This window comes from Notechis scutatus, chromosome 2 (assembly GCF_049901735.1).
Source record: "Notechis scutatus isolate UNSWTSFEM ecotype Mainland chromosome 2, rNotScu1.2, whole genome shotgun sequence".
NCBI lineage: Eukaryota > Metazoa > Chordata > Lepidosauria > Squamata > Elapidae > Notechis > Notechis scutatus.
The window spans coordinates 156,007,289-156,023,615 of record NC_142010.1 but is presented as its reverse complement, the minus strand read 5'-3'; the positions used below and the strand labels follow the sequence as shown (position 1 = coordinate 156,023,615).

Below are 16,327 nucleotides of genomic sequence, written 5' to 3'. Positions count from 1 at the left end.
GATAGGATGTTTAAAAATCTGCTTGCTTGTTCATGTAGGAAATAAAAGTAAGTGCTGTAACTTAAGCAGGTAGAATATAATGAATTCAAAATGAAGCAAAAAGAAAGAATCAGTAACATGAAACAGCTATAAATCCACTGAAAGCATGTTTGCTGTTAACCTTTTTTATGGGAAAAACAGAGCCAATCCTAATGTTATATTAACTATAGGATTATCCTGGCCCATTTTGTTACATAGCATCACAACATGCATCTATAAAAGTACACGCAATTTTAATAGTTCTTAACGTAAACAAAGAGACCCAGATTGGTAGAGTAGGTAAGGTACCCAGTTAGAAACCAGAAGACCATGAGTTCTAACCCTGAAATAGATACAAAGCCAACTGCTTGATCTTGGGCCAGTCACTTTCCCTTAGCCCTAGAAAGCAAAGGAAGAGCAAACCACTTCTGAAATCTTGCCAAGAAAACTGCAGGGATTTGTCTGGGCTAGGAGTCAAGTCTGAGTCAAAGGTACTCAAAAAAACAACAACAAAGTAAACAAAAGAGTGAGGTTTTGAAGCATTTGCTAGCACTTCACCCACTATATAAAACATCTTCATAGAAGGCATCTCTTAGTGAAATATTTATAGCACTTCCAAGCACTTTTGGAAATGTAAGTACTTAAGAAGACAGAGGCTTTTATACTCTCAGAGCAAGATATATAGAATAAGTCTAATATCCAAAGAAGTATTTCAGGGACTAGTTCATACACAATCTGGGAATGCCAGGGAATAGTTCAAGTGTGTAATCAAGAATAAGAAATTATAGGACAAGAAAAGGCCAAGCTGACACAAGAGGAACAGAAATCAATGTAAATATTGATATTAATCTCACTTTTGTGTGGCCTGGAGTTATTAGACAACCTGTGTTAATCAGCTGAGAAGGGCTACTTCCATATATCTTCCTATATTCATGCAATGAACATACAGACAAAAACTAGCAACTGCTTTGCAGTACTTCGCAATGGAAAGACAACTCATGACCCATAAAGTCTACCTCCGTCAGCATTTAGATGGGCCACAGAAAAGCAGCTGAATAGCATGTTCTCAAGAAATGTATGTGGGCTGGAGGGGATACCAGATACCACATACCAGAACCACTACCTTGCTGTAAAAGGAAAATACTCATTTGGTACACCAAGCCTGATTTACTTACGATATGCTTCTCAAAGACATTTATTTTAAAAATCAGATTGCATTTTTAGATCTGTTTTCTTGGGAGCAAACTCTTTTGAACTCAGTGGGAGTTTTTAATAGGGATGCATAGAAGTGAATTACAACCCATTTTAAGATCAACTCTGATATTTGAAACAATAATAACAATAATAGCTATTTTTTAGAGAGAGACATTACATCTCTGGGCTAAAATGTGTAACTTTCTGGATGAACTCTACATTTGGTTTTTGAGTGACATAGCAGGACCTGCATTCTAAAAAGTAATGGAAAGGGCCACAGCAAACACCAGATTTGATTTCATTGACATGTAATTAAAGTTGTAGTTAATTTAAGTACTCTCCAATGAGTACGGTATTTCATCATGTTTCTTCACATTCAAATTATAATTTAATAAGTACTTTAGGGAACCTCGAGCAGCTTTGCCTAAAGCTTTCAGGACGGACATGTGGCTCTGCATCTTCAGGTTGTATATTTCTGCTTTAGATTCTTGGCTCCAAAATCAGAGGTCAGCTGAGGGAGGTGTAAGAAATTCCCAAATGAACTCCCATCATTGTAGCAGTAGGCAAACTCAGCAACATTTGTGTTCCAACTTGCTTTAATATATACCAAAATATGGACGAGAGTAAAGACGCTTTGTTCCACACAGTGTAGGTGGATACTTTGGCCATTTATAGGAGCCCATCCCACAGAGCTCACTTACAGAAGTTCATAAACAGAAGGACAGCTGAGATGCAGAAACAATTCTATTTATTGTTACTATAGTGGAGCTAAGGTTGTCTGCAGTTAAAACACTAGAAATCGGTTAACAGAAACCTTTCTAAAATGAGAGAAAACGAACACTATTTTCACAAAGGACAGAGACCCTCCCTTCAGCAGACCAATTAACTGAGTCCAACAATCATCTGCCCTGTAACCTCTTTCATAATGGGTCCAATAAACAGCATTTATACATGTTAACTGTACAAGGATAAAAGCTGGAATCTGGCAATATAAGGACTTTTGACCTTATTCAAAGAAGACTAACTATATGGTTCCTAAGATGGGGGTGGTGGTGTAAACTTCCATGTTTAGTTTTCCAAGTTTAGGAGCAAGAGCTGACTCCTTCTATTATGTGAATTAACTGGGGCACAAGTGAGATTTAGTACCTCTTCAGTGTTTCATCATAATTTTCCAGAGCAATTATTCATTGTACATGGCTATCTAGAAAAATTGCACACCGCTCTCCAGTTCTGAAAACTCAGATACTACAATCACACACAGCATTAAGCCATGATTTGCTTAATCTAAATTTGTTAAATAAGCAGCAACTGGCTGCTTGAAATTTAATTAATGTCTCTCAAATTCAAATTTAACACACATAGCCAGGTTTAATACTTGGTAACAGAATGAAAAGTGTGAAAAGTGCCACTGTGTTTTTCCAGAATATTTTGTGGCTTCCCAGGATTCTCTACTGCTATCTGATTTCAGATAACAGATAATCAGAGTTGGAAGGAACCTTGTAGGTCATCTAGTCCAATGCTCTGTCCTTGCAGGAGACCCTACACCATTTCTGACAAATGGCAGTCCAATCTCTTCTTGAAGGTCTCAAGCGCTCCCACAACTTCCGAGGGCAAGCTGTTCCATTGGTTGATTGTTCTCACTGTCAGAAAGTTTCTCCTTATTTCCAGGTTAAATCTCTCCTTGTTCACTTTCCATCCATTATTCCTTGTCTGGCCTTCAGGTGCTTTAGAAAATAGATTGACACCCTCCCTCTCTGTGGCAGCCCCTCAAATATTGGATGTCTCCCTTGGTCCTTCTCTTCACTAGACTAGCCATGCCCAGTACCTGTAACCGTTCTTCATATGTTTTAGTCTCCAGTCCCCTAATCATCCTGGTTGCTCTTCTCTGCACTTTTTCTAGAGTTTCAACATCTTTTTTTATAGTGTGGTGGCCAAAACTGGATGCAGTGCTCTAGGTGTGGTCTTACTAAAGCTTTATAGAGTGGTATTAGTACTTCCCTTGATCTTGATTGTATCCGCCTGTTAATACAATTTAGGATTGCATTAGCTTTTTGGCTGCTGCTGCATACTGCTGGCTCCTATTTAGCTGGTTGTTCACTAGGACTCCAAGATCCCTCTCACAGTTACTGCTATTGAGCCTGGTTTCACCCAGTCTATATGTGTACTTTTGGTTTTTCTTGCCTAAGTGTAGGACTTTACTTTTCTCTACACTGAATTTCATTTCCTAGTGGTCTTCTATCCAAGTCAACTCTGCTTAGCTTTTTCAAAGTCAACCAAAATTGGTGAAGAATCCCTGACATGCATAATAATTCAACATTTACGGAGGTTCTACATACATGTAGAGATATCCTTTTTTATCCAGCTGAGGTCAATGTAGGGTAATAAATTCAGCTGAGTTCTGACATAGGGTAATAAATAGCTTCCAAGGCACATGCATTACAAGGAGCAGCCCTTGCACAACTAGTGCAAAAAGCAGAAGCTAGACCATCATCTTGTTACTAGAAATGTAGCAGGCGCCAGGCTGAATTATTCCTTCCCTGGAAAATAACATTAAGTCTCCAATTTTCAGATCATTCTTCTAAACTTTCAATGAAGTTTTCTGATTGTTTTTTTATATTATTATTGAGGCTTTTCTGTGTGATTGCCAAGAGACATACAGGTTATAGGGGATTTCTTTTAGTTGCATGGCTTTATTATAAAACACTTTGACCGCTCGGTGAATTAAGGAAAAGTCAAAAGAACATTCAATAAAATAAAGATTATTTTCAGCATAGCATTTAAGGGTTTGCAATTTGCAACCTCTATATATAAATACTTCAAGAATGATTGTATGACAGGAATATAACAAACTGCTAATCTCCCAAAAGCAAATATGGTGTTTGGCTGCCCTGTTATTTTGGACACAACATCTATGATGATGGACTTCCATCTTGGGTTATCATAAAAAAAAAACACAATTTTATACCTAACTACATGCAATTAAAAATCTAAAGTTCATTTAGGTATGAATGTAAGTTGGAAGTACAAAACACTTCCATTTATTTTTACTTCTTTATTCCAATTACATTGCAAAGAAAAAAATCAGATGCATAATTAATGGTTTACAAAACGATCAATAAAGACATGGCTCTCCTTTAAAAAATTATTGCGGATTAGACTGGCCCATCTTATTTAAATGTGTGGAAGCTTACTGATTGCTTTAGCATAGCCACAATCCAGTATGTAAATATGATTTTCTTTTTTTAAAATTAAGTTACTTACCTACTTGGAGGACACGGTCAACAGCACCTGACTGTAGTAAATTCAAGCCACGGTTAAAGGGCACACGAGAGTCTCGCTCACCCTCTGGGGGATGATAGCCAAGGGAAGAGTACATGCATATTTCCCGTTCACTCCGTGGGAAGGACCAGAACACTATGCGCTTCTGTACAGGTTCTGGGACACGGGAGAAACGTTCTTCAACCTGTACAAGAGGACAAAGAAGGAAGAGAGACCATTAGAAGTCCTCAGCTACTTTGAGCAGGGATCTGAGGTTCAGTCTTACCCTGAATCCAAGGTAAACAACCTTTGAGCCATATACAATTCCTCAAACCCTATATTAAATAGCAACAGAAAGTTCCCAGACATCCTCACCAAAATTTGCAAGCAAAACCACTACTTTGTTTTATGTAATTGAGGGGTGAAACAAATTCCCCAAACTCATAAAACAATTGAACACAGGCTTAAATATTTTCTCTTGTCAACTCTTATCTACATTATGCCTTTAGAGCAGGGGTCTCAAACTCAATTTACCTGGGGGCCGCTGGAGGCAGAGTCTGGGTGAGGCTAGGCCGCATAAGGGATTCCACAAAAAACGTTGTTAAAAAAATATCCTCAAATGTCATCAACAGTTAATGATTTCTCCAATACATGAACTGTCCTGAACACATGAATGGAACATTGAATGAAGATCATGAACAGTTCCTCAGAACATGGCTTCTCCAGCTTACTCCTTGCTGCCAGAGACTTGACAACGCTTCCTCTCACATATCTGAGCCACATTTGGCTTGAGAGAGGAGGCACTTGAGACCCTCAGTATGGCTTGAAGATGATCATCAGTAAGTCTGGACCTGTACTTGGACTTGTTAAAGTTCAGGGTGGAGAAGAAGCCACGATGAGGAACGGTGGGCGGGACTTCCTTCAGAGGTCCATTCCCCCTTCGGGCCGCACTAATATTATACTTTCATATCACGGTGGGGGCCACAGGATATCGTCCTGCGGGCCGCAATTGGCCCACGGGCCGCGAGTTTGAGACCCCTGCTTTAGAGAGTTAAAAAGTACACTGGTAGGCAGGTTGTCATCCCGTCCCACATGATGAACCTGTCAGCAGTTCACAGCACACACCAGATGTATCAACTGGATCCAACCTTTTCTTTTAAGATTACTTGAATTATGGTATTTCCTTCAACAGATCTTCAGAAGAGTTGCTTTCAAGTGCCAAGTTATAGCATTGCTTCCCCATCCCAAAGCTTTTTATGATGGATTTCTTTGCTATAATAACTTTGATTCCCCCCACCCACCCACTTTACTTTGATCAGTCCTGCTGTGGCTGTCATAATGGTGAAGAATACTTTGGAGAAAACATACAAGCATGAGATAGAAGAACAAAGAGCAGCATTTCCTGGGTCTCCCCTTACAGGGATAGGCCAACCAAGTGTTCTTGTAAGGCATCTTAGGACTGGAGATAAATACTTCAGTTCCAAGATAAACTTGCTCTCCCTTTTCCCAGAAGCCTCCAAAATGGCTAAAAGATCAGATTTCTATAAAATAAGGTCAAACAGGCTTTGCTCTATGCTTTATGCCATATTTTGCCACTCTGGCATATGATTAACAAACCATGCTGAATTGCTAGATTTAGCGTCCAATCAAGCAGGCAGCCAAGCAGGGATCTGCGATTCAACCCTTCCTTCCTTTCCGCTCTTCTGAGAAGAAAGGCCAAATATTGAGCTACTTCAAGGTTGCGTGGGAAGAAAGAGAGAATGTGACGGGAAATGGGGAGGGATACTGGAAACCACAGGCCTGTCGCAGGGCTGAAAGAGGAATGCAAATGGCCAAGTGTCCTTCACTATAGAGAAGAAACATAAAACCCACACAGTGGCTAGAGAACAGCTGGTTGCTCAGGAGGTAAAAAGGGAGCCATGCTGAGGTCTGGACTAAGCCTGTCTCCTTTAGCAGCAGTAGCACTCCTGCCTCTCCAAAGCATTGTGGCTGCAGGGACAGAGAAGGGAGAGAGGGCTGAAGAATTAAGCCTGGGAATTTCCCTGTCCATGCTAGTCTAGGAAGTCAAGCCCCCTGTTGGGTTCGGCTTCTCCTTGTGGCGATAGCTCTGGTTGGCTTAGGCATTTTGATTTTAAAGTAACTTAAATATTATAGGAAATTGATCTCCCTCTCCTTGGCCCCTGAACTGTTTCCTGCATTAGGTCCAGCCAAAACTCTTTGGAAAGTGATACCATCCTCTGGAGGTAGAAAAATGCCTACATGGTTCCTCTACTGCTCTTCCATTCCCTCAGTGTACAAGTTGAGGTAGAGGGGACATCCTCTTTCAGCAAGGGCACTGCATAACCTAACCAGGATATGAATTGCTGGAGGAATGCAATCCTTGGATATAACAGCGGGGATTGGTGTTGCACACATATTTACAAAAAGGACAACAAAAGAGAGAGCAGATGGAGAAATAGCATACACTGAGAAGAATGCAGAGGATTAAGAACCCAAGGACAGGGAAATCGTCTTTTTGTAGGCAGATCTAGAACATTTGAATATTTACTCAGCTTTACCCCATTTCCTACAACTTCCTTCCACATATAATTTCATTCTGCCATGTTGGTTTCAAGTTACCGCATTTTTATATATCACTCCTTGTTGCACTTTGGGCCTGTGAGAGTCTTTGGCCACGTTGTCTCCAGCACACTTTTTTCAATTCTCGTCTCGTTTGTTCAGGCTTTCATTTCTTATTCAGCCTCATTCATCTCCAACAAGCTCATATCCGAAAGGCTCATATCCAACAGATATCCATCAGGCTCTGGAGGCTTCTGGCGTTGCTCCTTATAAGAATCTGAAGGAAGATTCTACCACTTGAAGCAACTCAGAAAACAAAAGCATTTGCAGCTTTTATTCGCTTCCTTCCAAGGACACCCATGCACACAGCACTACAAGGGGTTGAGAATAACAAGAGAGTCTCTTACCCAAGACATCTTAGTTCCTACATAGTGTGCTGGCTGGAAGGTATTATGGGAATTGCAGACCAGGCTGGAGAAGGATGATTTAAACCAGTGGTTCTTAACCTTATTGAAAGAATCGCCCCCTTGAGCCATTGAGGAAGTTATCATCGCCCCCCTCCCCCAACATAACCTCTCAATCACAACACAGGGAAATAATTCTTCAATTTATGCAAACACGTTTTTTGTTTTCTTGAAAATTGTCATCAGGACATATCGATGCAAATCATTTATTTCCAGTCTTTTTCGCATATCTCAACTGTGTGAAAAATTCTGATGCCACCCATCACTTTACTCCCAAACTTCGTGATACATGTATTTCATTATTATCTTATTTATTCAAGACACTTAAATGCAATGACCACTGAAAACAAAATTCAATTGTAAGAAAATGAAATGCCCCCCAAAAAACCAGTAACATTTAATGATTTAATTACAAGTGAATTTTAAGACGCAAAAAGAAATATAAAAAGGGCATAAGAACAAACCGCAATGCAGGAACTAAGAATTTCAAGATGAAAACTCTGAAACTAAATTAAGATTTGAGGAAAATATATATTCATGCATACTGCAAAAAGGGTTAAAAAGACACAAAGAAAATTTTTACAGAAGGAAAGCAACAAAAATCAGAGCGACAAATTTAATGGGTAGAGTGATAGAGGCTGCTGCGCAACACGCATGAAGATGAGCGATGCATATTCACATATGTACGGTGTTCTGTACTGAAGCTAGCTGGAGGAACATTTTAAAACACAGTTCACTAGAGCGAGTGATCTGATGTTTTTGTACGACAGATATACAGTGGTTCACTGTACGAAAAAAGTCTCAAAAGTGTCCCCAAAACTTCTCGCTCCATTGCCCCCTCTTCCATTCCTTCGCCCCCACATCTCCCCTTTTCGTTCCATCGCCCCCCTAAAAAAAAAGAAATCGCCCCCTGGGGGGCAATATCGCCCAGGTTAAGAACCACTGATTTAAACAATCACAGACTTATTCAGGCCATAAGTTCTTCTAAGTCATGAATTAGTTAAACACTGCCTCTTGAATGAATCAAATTGGCTGGATTCACTCCCGTAGCAGTAAGTCATAAGCCCCCCGTTTACAAATTGCAATGGCAGGACTTAACACAAACACCAAACCATGAAGAGGCAAAGAAAATGGCCTTGAAGAAAGTAGGAAGAATTGCTACTAAGACAATGATCAGATAAGTGGGCTTGAGTCCATTCCAATAAACTTATTTGAGAAAATGTCTTGGTCTGGCATACCTAACCGTATAGGACTCAGACCCACATTAATGCTTATAACATAAAAAAACAGATTCTACATGCAAAGGTGCTAGATTGATTGCTTATTTTATCACCAATCCAATCCAGGTGTTTGATAGCTCTGGCAGGCTTACAGGTTCAACACAAGAGGAAGGGGATTATGGATGAGTGTCACTGTTCTTGTCACCCTTAACAGAGGAAGGGTGGCCATATGTCTACCAGCCAAAAATAAATAAATCCAACCAATTTTGAACCAGAATTTTCCGCAGGATTCTGTCACATTCCTATAAACTGATTCTTTGATACACAGAAATGCCCCTAGAAGCCAAAACTTTGTCAAGCCTCTTAGGTCATACCTGACAAATTCAATCTGTGTAAAACTGGATTCTCTGGAATATCACATCACCCATAAGGCACACATCCAGCCTCAATATGTCACTGCCTTTCAGCAATCATCTCCATGTAATCACCTTGACTCGGTGAAGTTCTTTCCTTTTCAATCAGCTCAGATGTCTTAACTGAACCTTCACATCTTATCCCTGTGCTGAAATATTCTGCTATGATTGCCCTTCTAAAATCAGGCTTTGCCAGCAGCCTTCTTTCATTCTTCTACATGCAATTTACTCAACTAACACTCTGTTAAAACAGTTAAAACAGATAGAGTTGGAAGGGACCTTGTAGGTCATCTAGTCCAACCCCCTCGCCCAAGCGGGAGACCCTACACCATTTCTGACAAATGGCAGTCCAATCTCTTCTTGAAAGTCTCAAGCGCTCCCACAACTTCCGAGGGAAAAGCTGTTCCATTGGTTAATTGTTCTCACTGTCAGAAAGTTTCTCCTTATTTCCAGGTTAAATCTCTCCTTGTTCACTTTCCATCCATTATTCCTTGTCTGGCCTTCGGTACCTTGGAAAATAGCTTGACCCCCCCTCCTCTCTGTGGCAGCCCCTCAAATATTGGATGTCTCCCCTGGTCATTCTCTTCACTAGACTAGCCATGCCCAGTACCTGTAACCATTCTTCATATATTTTAGTCTCCAGTCCCCTAATCATCCTGGTTGCTCTTCTCTGTACTTTTTCTAGAGTCTCAACATCTTTTTTATAATGTGGTGAACAAAACTGGATGCAGTACTCTAGGTGTGGTCTTACTAAAGCTTTATAGAGTAGTATTAGTACCTCACTTGATCTTGATTGTATCCCTCTGTTAATACTATTTAGGATTGCATTAGCTTTTTGGCTGCTGCTGCATACTGCTGGCTCCTATTTAGCTGGTTGTTCACTAGGACTCCAAGATCCCTCTCACAGTTACTGCTATTGAGCCTGGTTTCACCCAGTCTATATGTGCACTTTTGGTTTTTCTTGTCTAAGTGTAGAACTTTACTTTTCTCTACATTGAATTTCATTTTGTTAGATATGGCCCAGTGTTCTAGTCTGTCAAGATCCATCTGGATCTTGAGCCTAACTTCTTGGGTATTAGCTATTCCTGCCAGCTTAGTATCATCTGCAAATTTGCTAAGTTCCCCTTCTATTCCCTCATCTAAGTCGTTAATGAAGATATTGAAAAGTACCTGGGCCTAAGACAGAACCTTGTGGCACCCCACTGCTTACTTCCCTCCATGTAGACTTAGACCCATTAAGGACTACTCGTTGAGTACAGTTTGCCAGCCAGTTGCGAGTCCATCTAGTGGTGGTTCTATCTATCCCACTTTTTTCTAACTTGCCAAGAAGTAGGTTGCGGTCTACTTTGTCGAATGCCTTGCTGAAATCTAAATATATTATGTCCACAGTATTTTGCTGGTCTACTAATTTAGTCACTTTGTTGAAGAATGAAATAAGATTGGTTTGGCATGATCTGTTCTTAACAAACCCGTGCTGACTGCTAGTTATTACTTTACTTGTTTCTAGATGTTGGCAGATCTGGGTTTTTTTTATTATCTTTTCCAGTATCTTCCCGGGTATTGATATTAGGCTGATTGGTCTATAGTTTCCTGGATCTGTTTTTTTCCTTTTTTGAAGATGGGAACCACATCAACTCTTTTCCAGTCCTCTAGCAGTTCCCCGGTGCTCCAGGATTTTTGAAAGATATGGTGCAGTGGTTCTGAGATGACCTCTGCCAGCTCCTTTAAAACTCTGGGATGTAATCCATCAGGCCCCGGCGATTTGTTTTGATCAAGATCAGACAGGTTCTCTTACTATTTTTTTTTTTTTTGTGTGCTTATTTTAACTTTTATTTCTGGTCTGTCTTTTACAGATTTTACAGTTCTCCCAGTGCTACCGTCATCGCCCGTGCGAATACCAGAAACAACCTGCCCACTAGAGCTAAGAAAGAAACATTGTCTTCCATGCTTCTGCAGAATTATATTTTACATATTTCTCTTAGAATAATGTACAAGTTAAACTAGCTTTAGATTTCCCAACATTTGATCAATACTTCTGTCATCCTTTAATTACATTCTGCTCTTACACAAAGGCCCAGGTTCTGTGCCTTCTAAGGGAGCATATTCTTTCTACAAAGAGCACTGCCAGATTGAACTAATGGTGTCACATAGTTAATATTGATGGCAAGAAGGAAAGACAGTAGGAAATCTAAATTTTGACTACATATTGTCCTCCCACTTCGAAAAGGGACATGGAATCAAATCTGACTAATCTGAAGGTACAATCATTACTACCAAATTAGGAGAGCTTCTGAACAAACCTAAATGAAATAAACATGAATGTCATGAAAGCTGTGGCCATATCTTTCATTGGGTCCGAACCAGAGAACATCCCCGTTGATTTCAACTCATGATTTATCAAGGGCACATTCTATATTCTAAACTGCATCTCAGCCAATACCACTTCACCACTTATTACAGTCAGATTACTTCTCTTTTGCTAGCACAAGAATAGGTTCAAAGAAAGACTATCATAAAAGAAACATTGGAGAGATTTTGTGGTTTCATAAAGATGGACGTAAGCAAGCATATACCAAGGCTGACTTCTCACTGAACCAGGGTGCAAATGAGTTCACCTAGCTCTTTAGATAGCAAGTAGGTTCTCTTAGGACCAAAACATCACTTCATATTTTTTTTTTCCTAGAAATGTCAGGGGACTGTATTTACAAGAAGCTTGCTTCTAAAATGTATAATGTTCTTTAAACGAGGAATGCTCTTCAATTGAAGAGTCTTCCATCATATAAGCTGCATATCTGCAGCAGAAAAAGCCAGACACAGACATACCACTTGAGTGAGGATCCAGACAAAGGTAATGGCTATCACTTTGCTAAATTCAAGTCAAAGTTGTTGCAATTATAATGACAATTCTCTTAACTAATTTAGAATGAGGCCTCAGGTTAAAAAGGTGATTTCTTGAAAGAGATTCTGATTCAATAATATATTCAACCACTCTACTCAAAATAAAAATTGCATTTCCAAATTGAAAAAATTATACAGAAATCATGGATTTCATCAGCTTCCTAATTCTCTTCCCCAACCCAATTTATTCTGTGTCATAAAGTTGTTCCGTCTGGTGGAAAAACCGATGGTGCAATGTGGGGCAAAAAGAAAAGCAGTCATCTTTCTATTCTTATTATAAACGCGCACATTGCTGGAGATGTAAAGTTATGCCAAACTGCTTAAGAACCATCATGCAATTTGGATCCCTCGGAACTATTGAACTCTTTACCTTGCTATATCAGAAGTATCAAGGGCCTTTTAAAACAAATTTGCCCTGGTGAAACTTCTTTTTAAATTGCTGTGATGGAATCTTTCCCAGGCTAAATACTAGTAACAACACTTTCCAAAGCAGATATCATCTGCATTCTCTCCCATTTCAGGTGTGCACATGCTTCAACTTGGGAAGTTTCACCTGCTGATGTCAGTGACAAGCGACTCTTGTTGGACTAGTTTCTCAGCCCAACACGGAAATTATGCTCTGGTGTCTCCTTGTATGAACTGTAGCTGCTTACAAGGAATGTTCTGCTTGATGGAAAGAAATAACTAAATTCTGATATCCAAGAATAATGGGTAAGCGTGATTCTATTCAATTTCAAGAAGGGGGCAGAGAGAGATGAAGAGACAAATACACATGGAGCAAGCCAAGCCTCTCCCCACCCACCTGTAAGAGTATCGAGATTTCACTTTCACTTGGGTTTTGCCCAGACTAGCCCCAGATCTCCCAGCTAAATCATGTCTACTTAGTTTCAGCTATCTCCTACTTCTCATGCTTTGTTCCAGAAAAGGCCTTGGGAAAAAAAAAGAGATACCATAATCATTTCCTACAGACTGAAGGACATCAGCTTGTGAAGGAACAGTCTGGTACAGGAAAAAAAAAAATTAAGAAAACTTGTGGAGGAGCACAGAGAGAAAAGCCACAAATAAAAGTTGAACTGAACACATTGGCAAGTTAGCCAAACCGAAATATATTCATTTAAAGCATTTTCTCCCATTGTAGTCCAGTCCATCAAGAGAGCATGTGAACTCACATTTAGTAAGAATCAGACCAAAAACTGTGGCAGACAGAACAGGAGTGGCTCTTAAAGCAAGCCATTAAAGAAGAGGGGTTCCAAGGAAAAAGTTATCCATTGGCAAATAAATGGAGAAATCGAGCATTTGTCACCTGACAAATACAAGACCTACCCTAGTCTGGATAATCCACCTGCTCCCTTCCCTTGCAAAAGCTGCTTTTATAAGGAAGTCTCCACACACAAAAAGGATCCCAAACACAATTAGAACTTTACCCTAAGGAGAGGATGCTACAAGTTTACAGAGAATGTAAAATGAACTATGAATAGCCAGCTGATAGTTTCCAGCAACAGGAAAAGGGGCAGGAGGAAGAAAGAGACAGAGAGAGAGAGAGAGAGAGAATGTGGTTTTGCCTGCAGCTAAAGAAGAAAAAGGACAGTCCCTGAAGGGAAAAATGGGGGGGGGGAGGGGAGGAATGGAAGGGAAACTAGTGAAAAAGTGGCAGATTAAGCTAAGCTTTGTTTCAAGTTACCAACCAACCAACCAGGGAAAGAAAGAAACCGGGCTTTCCCTGCTCCCAGGCTGCTAACAGCATCTCGGAGGTGCCCAAGTCAGCAGGTGAAGCGCTTTTTCCACCTTGTGGCGCGACCGCTCTCGCCACCTACTAACGCTTTGCCCGTCGGCCCTATTGTCAGAGGGGCTGCCCCGGGAGCGATTTGGAGAAGCTGGCATTTCTGGCTTAAGCCCCGATCTCCCACCGGCGGCGGCGGCGGCGGATGCGGTGGGGGCAGAAGGCGAAGAGAGAAGCCTTTCAAACAAGGAGTTCAAAGGCGGGTCGAGAGCCCTCTCCGGAGGGTCTGCGCGGAGCGGCTCCGCTCCCTCGCCCTCCGGCAGCCCCCATTGCACTTGTGCGGGGTGGGGAGGGGGAAGACTTGCGGGCAGCTTTGCGCCCCGGCGGCTCCCTCTGAAAGAGGCGGCGGGGCAGGCGGTTTCCAGAGACTCCCCTCCGGGGCTCTCGCATCACAGCCAAGGAACGTCAAAGGCGGCCAGGAAGGGAAGCCAAGAGCGCCGCGCTGCCCCGTGGGGGATCTGTCCTTCCTCTCACCTGCTCGAAGGCCCAAGTTTCGGCCACCCGCCGGGCGCTCAGGTCCAGAAGCGTCTCGACGGCAGAAGAGGTGGAAGCGGAAGGGGGGGAGGAGGAGGCGGCGGCGGCGCCTGGTCCCGGTCCCGGGTCGGGCTGCTCCCCAGGGGCGCCGCACCTGCGCTTAGCGGGCGGAAGCTCCATAGGCCCGGCCGATCCCCGGCCTCTCCTGAGCACCTTCCCGAAAAACCCACCAGTGGCGGCCCGGGCCCAGCCCGGTCAGTTGGTCGTTTCTCTTTCTGTGGGCGGCGGATACGGCCCCTTTAAGGAGCTCCCACAACAATGAGCTCGACGGCTGCTGGTTCCCTGGACCTCCCTTTTCTCTTCACCCGCTTTCTATTGGGCAGTGTGCAAGAGAGAGCCTTGTGCAGATTGGCCGAGCTCGGTTGCCAATCAAGGAGGAACAATGCACGCCCCCATGTTGTGGGGCTTTAAAAAAAAGGGAATAGGAGCTGTCTGGAAAAAAGGATGTCAATCAAAGGTCGGGAAGCCCCCCCAGCCAATCAGGCAAGACGGGAGACCAAGGCCCTTAAGATAGGGTTCTACGTGGGCGTGGCCTACGCCGCGATCCTTCCATTCACAACATTCTGATGCCGGCTGGGAATGGCAACAATGTAACGAGCTGGGGGTTGAGCCGCATTCCGGCTCAGGCTGTCTCGCTACCCCGCCCGTCACTTCCCCGGGGTTCATCTTTGCCGGACCCTCTTCGGTCTTCTTCATCGGAACCTAGAAAACGAGGGTGTGGGGCTGAGTCGATCTGGTGATTGCATTTAAATATTTTCCGGCGAAAAACAAAGACATACTGAATGTAAGAAAACACAACCTTGCCAATTGAGTTGTTAACAGAGAGAGACAGCCTGATACCGAGAAAATGTAAAAGCGCAGAAGAAATGTGTTTATTCCTCAGAAGCAAACTCCTCTGAACAAAGTTTGTGTAGGGCACACTGAGTCGTCCTCCTGTCTGCATACTCAATACTCAATAAAGCATTGCTATCCCTTCTCAGCCCAATCCAATAAATATGCTTGTTCAAATATCCCTTTGATTCTAATAAGCCAGATGAATAGGCTGGGTTACAATATCAAAAGGGGAATTCGGCATTAGTCATAATGCCTTTTCTGCAATAATCTACACGCTGAAATAAGGAACGCAGTATGTGTCCTTGAAAAAAGAAATCCTCAGTTGAGCGACATCAATCACAATTCCACAAGCATTACTGCATTGATGCATTCATTCATTTCCTTTATTTAGGAACTGCCAAACTCCATGTGGATTCAAACTCAGAGGTCACCTGCCAAGCTTTTGAAAATTAGCTTTTTTTTAAAAAGGAAATACTTTGTGATTAGGAATTTTCTTGTCAAAAAATGCTTTTAATTTTATTTTATAAAACGCCTTAGGAAGGCCTGATTGACTTACATAAAAAATGATAAATAAGCCAATCTTATGTCAAAAATAAAAAAAAAAGACACAACCCTGATTTGAGGAAGAGCAAAAAAACATATACAGACACTAAACAGGAAATCATTATAGCCTTTCAAACTGTAATTGACCTTAAAAGTGGCCGTTGCTGGAAAAGGGACTTCAAAAGGAACCATCAACATGAAACTGCTGAATTTCAATACACCAAGAGGTTCAGTGTGGTCTGGTATCCAGCTAAAAGGTGTTAATTAGCTTACCAATGCCAGGATGTTTACAATATCTTCAAAATTGCTTTGTGAGTGGTTGCTGAACTTTTTTTTACAACCTCCCCCCTTTCACTACTTAATATCTTTTCTTTGGATGTATGTATACAGACACATACCTGCTAACTTAGGCTAACATCCTGATGTATCTGATGAACTTGATTTCTCTCCAGAAAAGCTTAGATTTAATTCATTCATGTTTAAGGTGCTGGAAATATATTTTTGGGGGGTGGCAACACACCATTATGGCTAGAAATAGTTATCATTTTTATAACACTTCACGTGTCTAATCATTTCTTAGAACAGCCATGCAAGGTGGATCATTATTTTACT

General features: G+C 41.6%; 1 protein-coding gene across 1 annotated transcript in view; it reads right to left on the bottom strand.

The window, feature by feature from the left end:
- The window catches only part of ZSWIM4 (zinc finger SWIM-type containing 4), a 35,093-nt gene extending 20,470 nt beyond the window's left edge, over nt 1-14,623 (bottom strand). Inside the window, exons 1-2 of the mRNA XM_026681955.2 lie at nt 14,279-14,623; nt 4,474-4,675 (exon numbers count right to left, since the gene is read on the bottom strand). Coding sequence (XP_026537740.1) covers nt 4,474-4,675; nt 14,279-14,458 — 382 coding nt within the window. The 5' untranslated portion in view covers nt 14,459-14,623. The remainder of the gene's footprint in view (nt 1-4,473; nt 4,676-14,278) is intronic.
- Between the last annotated feature and the right edge of the window lie 1,704 nt (nt 14,624-16,327).